The 7,500-nt window shown below is 50.3% G+C and overlaps 1 protein-coding gene across 2 annotated transcripts in view; it reads left to right on the top strand.

The window, feature by feature from the left end:
• The window catches only part of sptbn4a (spectrin, beta, non-erythrocytic 4a), a 42,346-nt gene that overhangs the window by 19,295 nt on the left and 15,551 nt on the right, over window positions 1-7,500 (top strand). For both annotated transcript variants that reach the window (XM_081719737.1, XM_035526797.2), the window contains exons 7-9: window positions 1,394-1,524; window positions 2,438-2,642; window positions 2,737-2,982. In XM_081719737.1, the coding sequence (XP_081575863.1) occupies window positions 1,394-1,524; window positions 2,438-2,642; window positions 2,737-2,982 (582 nt within the window). The remainder of the gene's footprint in view (window positions 1-1,393; window positions 1,525-2,437; window positions 2,643-2,736; window positions 2,983-7,500) is intronic.

The following is a 7,500-nucleotide window of genomic DNA, read 5'->3' on the forward strand; positions in this document are numbered from 1 at the left end:
CATCCACATTATATACAAATTAAATTATTTGGTCAAAATGTACACAATGAACATTTTGTTTTAATATGTGTATTAATGAAAAAAATTATGTCCTTTTCTCTGAGAAAAAACAATAGTTGTTACAAGTTAAGTGTATAGCATGAGAACGTACTGCACTGAATACAGGACCGATCAAATAAACTGTGTGATTGTGTGTGGTGTGTGTGTGCATTTGTGTGTGATTGTGTGTGGTTCGTGAGTGTAGTGTGTGTGTGTGTGTGTGTGTGTGTGTGTGTGTGTGCATGTGTGTGTATGTGATTTGTGAGTGTAGGCATGTGTGTTTGTGTGGTTTGTGAGTGTAGTGTGTGTGTGTGTGATTGTGTGTGGTTTGTGAGTGTAGTGTGTGTATGCCTGTGTGTGGTTTGTGAGTGTAGTGTGTGTGTGTGCACATGCTTGTGTGTGTGATTTGTGAGTGTAGCTTGTGTGAGCATGTGTGTGGTTTGTGAGTGTAGTATGTGTGTGTGATTGTGTGTGGTTTGAGTGCAGTGTGTGTGCATGTGTGTGTGTGATTGTGTGCGGTTTGTGAGTGCAGTGTGTGTGCATGTGTGTGATTGTGTGTGGTTTGTGAGTGTAGTATGTATGTGTGTGGTTTGTGAGCGTAGTATGTGCATGTGTGCATGTGTGTTTGGTTTGTGAGCATAGTGTGTATGTGTGTGGTTGTGAGTGTCTTTCTTCTGTGTGTTTGATTGTCAAACTGCAGCTGCAGTCTGTGGTCAATGTTGTGTGGTGTACGTCTCACACCGTCTCCCTCTCCCTCTCTCTCTCCCTTTCTCTCTCTCACTCTCTCACTCTCTTACCCACTCTTCCCCCTCTCTCCACCTTCTCCCTCTCTCTCTCCCTTTCTCTCTCTCACTCTCTCACTCTCTTACCCACTCTTCCCCCTCTCTCCACCTTCTCCCTCTCTCTCTCCCTTTCTCTCTCTCACTCTCTCACTCTCTTACCCACTCTTCCCCCTCTCTCCACCTTCTCCCTCTCTCTCTCCCTTTCTCTCTCTCACTCTCTCACTCTCTTACCCACTCTTCCCCCTCTCTCCACCTTCTCCCTCTCTCTCTCCCTTTCTCTCTCTCACTCTCTCACTCTCTTACCCACTCTTCCCCCTCTCTCCACCTTCTCCCTCTCTCTCTCCCTTTCTCTCTCTCACTCTCTCACTCTCTTACCCACTCTTCCCCCTCTCTCCACCTTCTCCCTCTCTCTCTCCCTTTCTCTCTCTCACTCTCTCACTCTCTTACCCACTCTTCCCCCTCTCTCCACCTTCTCCCTCTCTCTCTCCCTTTCTCTCTCTCACTCTCTCACTCTCTTACCCACTCTTCCCCCTCTCTCCACCTTCTCCCTCTCTCTCTCCCTCCCCACATAGGATGAGGCAAGCACTCTGAGGTTGCTGAAGGAACAGTTGGCTTTGGAGCAGAAGGTGGAGAATTACGCAGAGACAGTGACCTTCCTGTCTCAGCAATGCCACCGCATGCTAGAGCAAGGACACCCTGACAGGTAAACACCCCTCTAAACACCCTGACAGGTAAACACCCCTCTAAACACCCTGACAGGTAAACACCCCTCTAAACACCCTGACTGGTAAACACCCCTCTAAACACCCTGACAGGTAAACACCCCTCTAAATACCCTGACTGGTAAACACCCCTCTAAACACCCTGACAGGTAAACACCCCTCTAAACACCCTGACAGGTAAACACCCCTCTAAATACCCTGACTGGTAAACACCCCTCTAAACACCCTGACTGGTAAACACCCCTCTAAACACCCTGACTGGTAAACACCCCTCTAAACACCCTGACTAGTAAACACCCCTCTAAACACCCTGACAGGTAAACACCCCTCTAAACACCCTGACAGGTAAACACCCCTCTAAACACCCTGACTGGTAAACACCCCTCTAAATACCCTGACAGGTAAACACCCCTTTAAACACCTGACAAGTAAATACCCCTTTATACTCCTTGACAGGTAAACCATCACCCTCTTTAAACACCCTGACAGGTAAACCCCCCTTTACACTGCCTGTCAGTTAAACAGACATCTTGTTTAAACACCCAGACAAGAACACCAATTTAAACCCCCTGACAGGTAAACAGTCACCCCCTTTAAACACCCTGACAGGTAAACACCCCTTTAAACACACACCGGCAGGGAAACACACCTTTAATCACCCTGGGAGGTAAACACCACTATAAACACCCAGACAGGTAAACACCCCTTTGAACATGCTGATGGGTAAACATCCCTTTAAACACTTGATAAGCCACTCTTTAAGCATTTGAACTGATATCCCCTTGTTGGAACACTTTCCTCAACAGTTAACCCTTAACAGTTGTAGTTTCCCTTTTGCAGTGTGGTTTAGTGTAACCCCTGCCCTGGTTTTTCCCGTGGACTCCACCCCCCCAGTGAGCAGATCACCAAGCAGCAGGCGCACATCGACCGGCTCTATGTCTCACTGAAGGACCTGGTGGAGCAGAAGAAAGCCAAGCTGGAGCAGCAGTACTGGCTGTACCAGCTCAAACAGGAGGTGGACGCACTTGAGAAGTGGATCTCAGAGAGGGAGGCTGTGGCTAGCTCCACTGAGCTCGGACAGAACCTGGAGCATGTGACAGTCAGTAGCATACCAGACACACACTGACATCCCGAAGCTTCTTTCGTGTTTTTGTGTATGGCGGAGCTCTACTGCACCTGCTACTCCTTTGCAGGTGCTGCAGGATACATTCATTGAGTTCCGTGAGGAGACGAGCTCAGCAGGCCAGCGGCAGATGGACTCTGTCAACAAGATGGTGAACGAGATGATTGACTGTGGACACGCAGACGCTGCCATCATCGCAGAGTGGAAGGATGGCCTGAATGAGTCGTGGGCAGATCTGCTGGAGATCATGGAGACAAGGGGGCAGATGCTCACTGCATCACACCAGCTTCACAGGTTCTTCACCGACTGCCAAGAGGTAGCAGCCGCTAACACCACACACACACACACACACACACACACATATACACACACAACACACACACACGCACACAACACACATGCACATACACACACATATATATTTATATGTACACACACACACACACACACACACACACACACACACACACACACACATATATACACACACAACACACACACACGCACACAACACACATGCACATACACACACATATATATTTATACGTACACACACACACACACACACACACACATATATACACACACAACACACACACACACACACACATGCACATACACACACATATATATTTATACGTACACACACACACACACACACACACACACATACACACGTGCACATACACACACATATATATTTATACGTACACACACACACACACACACATATATACACACACAACACACACACACGCACACAACACACATGCACATACACACACATATATATTTATACGTACACACACACACACACACACACACATACACACACAACACACACACACACACACATACACACGTGCACATACACACACATATATATTTATACATACACACACACGCACACACACACACACACACACACATATATATGTGACGATAGCGACGGCACAGAGGAAGTGGGAGGCAAGGTCAAATGAAAATGCTCACAAAATGGACAAAAAAAACCAAGTATTCTTAATATGAGCATCTGGGGAAGCGATGCACGGGATGAGTCTCCCGTCTGGCTTAGTCCACTAATGTGCAGCGTCTTCTCCAGAGACCTGTAGGTTTAAACAGCAAAGACACTTATGCACAGGTGTAAGTGATTAAAACTCCGGTGATCGGGAACGAGGTGGGTGTAGGACGGCCCCTATCTGAAGTGGGTGTGTCCTCTCTGGTGAATGACTGTAGCAACCATGACAGAGCCCCCCAGAAGACCCCGCCAGCCTCCCAGAGCATGGCGACTCGGCCGCTGCAGGGCTGGTCTTCGCGGGTTTCCCCTGTGGAAGGAGGCAGTGAAGTCAAGGTCTAAAACCTGGGAGGCCGGTATCCAGCAGCACTCCTCCGGGCCATACCCCTCCCAGTCCACCAGGTACTGCAACTGCTTGCCCCTCCTTCGAGAGTCAAGCAGGGTGCGTACCCTGCACGCCAGACCACCCTCAATCTCCAGAGGTGGTGGCGGAGGCCCCGAGAGATCGCCCTCCTCCAGGGGACCCGCTACCACAGGCTTCAGGACCAACACATGAAACACCCGGGACGCCCGACTGCTTCCTGGAACACCGACCTTGTACGTGACGTTGTTAACTCTCCCTGTGATGGCATACGGACCTTCGTACTCCGTGGCCAGCTTTCCAGTAGGGCCTACCCGGCCGTCCTTTGTGGCTAGCTCCACCCATCTCATACTGGGGAGTCTCTCCACGTCTTCTATCGGCTTTCCGCGTATAAGCGGCAACCGCCTTGCGCAGGTGCTGGTGTGTCTCCTCCCACACTTGTTCCCTGCGTTGGCACCACTGTTCCACCGCAGGCTGATCTGAGGTAGGGGGTTCCTAGGGCAGAGTAGCAGTTGGTACCCTAGCACACACTCAAATGGGGTTAGTCCAGTTCCTGTATGACACAGAGAATTCTTTGCATATTCTGCCCAGGCGAGGTAACTGCTCCACGTTTCTGGGTGTCGTTGACTATACAGTCAGAGGAACTTACCCAATTCCTGGTTAGCTCTCTCCGCCTGACCGTTGGCATGGGGATGGTAGCCAGATGTCAAACTGACCATTAGTTCCTTCCATACCCGTGACGTAAACTGTGGTCCCCTGTCAGAAACGATGTCCTCTGGTAGGCCAAACTGTCTAAAGACATGATGGAAGAGTAAATCCACTGTTGCCCAAGCCGTGGGTAGACCTGCCAAGGGAACAATTGAACCATCTTCGAAAATCTATCTACTATAGTGAGGATTACTGTATAACCCTTGGATATAGGCAAATCCGAAATAAAATCCACCACAAGATGAGACCACAGGCGCAGGGGGGAGAAAGGAGCGGCAGCTTACCTGCGGGAGGAGTATGTGGCATTTTGCTACGTGTGCAATCAGCGCATGAGGCCACGAACCTCACGTGCCTGTTCAGGGCTGGCCACCAGTAGTGTGCCCCTAGCAACTGGGCCGTATGTTTGGACCCCGGATGGCCAGTTCCCATTGAGGTATGTGCCCACATGATGAGGGAGTCACGAAGTTTGGGTGGCACGTATAGGCCATTGGATGGACATTGTGGATGAGGGTTAGCTGCTTCAATTTGCTTTGGAGCTTAGCGATGCCAGGAAGCAAGAGGAGGGAAGGACATGTTCTAAACAGGTCACTTGCGCCTCGGCGTTGTACAGGTGTGAGAGCGCGTCTGCCCTCCTGTTCCTCTCCCCAGTCTATACGTAACTCGGAAATTGAAATGTGAAAAGAAGAGCGACCACCAGGCCTGCCTGGAATTCATCCTCTTGGTGTTCTGGAGGTATTCGAGGTTCTTGTGATCAGTGATCACCGTAAAGAGGTGATGGGCTCCCTCTAGCCAGTGCTTCCACTCCTCGAATGTGAGCTTCATGGCTAGCAATTCATGATCTCCAACTCCATAATTCCATTCGGCTGGACTCAACTTCCTGGAAAAGTAGGCTATGGGGTCTAATTTACCTCCTTTATTCTGTTGTTGCGACAGCACAGCTCCCACACATACATTTGACACATCCACCTCCACCACGAAAAGTTTTCTTGGATCGGGTTGTCGTAGCACCGGTCCGGAGGAGAAGGCATTTTTGAGCTCCTCACAGGATCTCTCCACCCCGGGATTCCAGTTCAGTCGTTTGTTCTGACCCCGGAGTAGATCCATTAGAGGCTGAGAGAGTGTACTGAAAGACATATCAAAGCGTCTGTAGAAATTAGCGAACCCCAGGAAACGCTGTTAAGCTCTACGCGTATGGGGTCTCAGCCAGGCCTTAACTGCCTCTACCTTACCTGATTGCGTATGCAATTCGATTGCCTCTACCTTACCTGATTGCGTACCTTCTTGAATAACGTAGCCCAGGAAGTTTATCTCTTTCTCGTGGAATTCACATTTCTCCACTTTACAATATAGGAGACGAAGAGGGATAGATATATTCCTGTTCCAGGGCCTCCTTTACACACTATCCCATCGCTCACTTCACCTCCAGGGAGAGAGGATAGACTCAGTTTCTGGGAGGTACTGCCCCCTCCTTAAGAGGAATGGCACAATCCCAGTTGCGATGGGCGGGGAGCTGTGTGGCCTTGGTGGTACTGAACACTTGTGCCAGATCATCATACTCTCAGGGGGCGGTGACCTGCTTATCTGCTCCGGGCTCTCTATGGAAGTCACCTGGAGACACACCCTCCGATGTGGAAAACATTGCCCTTCGCAAGATGGCGCCCACTGGAGGACGCAGTTCTCGTTCCACATGTTCGGGTTATGGTGACGCAGCCATGGTAAACCCAGCGTGATAGTGTGAGCGGGGGAGGATATGAGGTAGAATGCCATTTGATCAACGTGCCCCCCACTGGTCTTGAGGCTCACCCGAGAAGTGCTGTGAGTAATGTACCCTGACTCTACTGGTCCTCTGTCAAGTGCCTGAACACAAAGGGGAGAAGGTAAGGCTATGGCTCTTATTCCTAATTTTTTTGCGAACCCCCAGTCCGTAATGTCACCGGCGGCCCCAGAATCGACCAGTGCGAGGGTCGAAAGCACACCTCCCTTGTGGATTACCTTAACTGGTATTCAACACAATGATGGGTTCGGAGAGTAACTCACCGCATTGCCGCTCCTCCTTTGTTCTTCTGGCATGCGTCTTAACCCAGCCACGCGCAGTTGCATAGGCTCCTCTGGAACCAAAACCTGACCAGGCATCGGGATCTTGCAGGCCAGCTCTGCTTGCAGCTCCGCCCTCAAACCACCGAGGAACACATCTACCTGAGCCGGTTCATTCCAGCGCGTTCCTGCGGCTAGTGTCCGGACCGCAGCGGACCTCACTCCCTGCTTCAAACGAAGTAGTGCTTGCCCGCATAGTCTTCCTTGCCGTGGATGGTAAAACGCCGCTTTCAGCTCCTGTACAAATCTGTGGTAACCGTTCATCAGGGGAGACGAATTAACCACGAAAGCTGTTCCCCAAACACAAGCCTTACCTGTGAACTGGGAAATCATAAATGCCACTCTAGCATGATCTATTAAATGGGGCTGATACCCCCAAAAAAGTTCGCATTACACGATAAAGCCCACAGCCTTTGGGGTCTCCCCCATAAGCCTCGGGAGTCACGATCATAAACCTCACTCTGTCCTGATTAGGAGGGGCGACGGAAGAGGTCACTTGGTGTTCGGAACCTGTAGTGAGGTGATTCACGCATTGACCAAGATTTTGCACTAGCAACCTGTTCTCTCCAATTTCCTGCCTCTGCTGATGCTGAGCCTCCATCTGTATCGCAAGCAGCTCAGGCCAGTCGGGGCTACTTGCTTCGCTTCCTGGTGGC

This window comes from Electrophorus electricus, chromosome 8 (assembly GCF_041902795.1).
Source record: "Electrophorus electricus isolate QZ-2024a chromosome 8, ASM4190279v1, whole genome shotgun sequence".
Lineage (NCBI taxonomy): Eukaryota > Metazoa > Chordata > Actinopteri > Gymnotiformes > Gymnotidae > Electrophorus > Electrophorus electricus.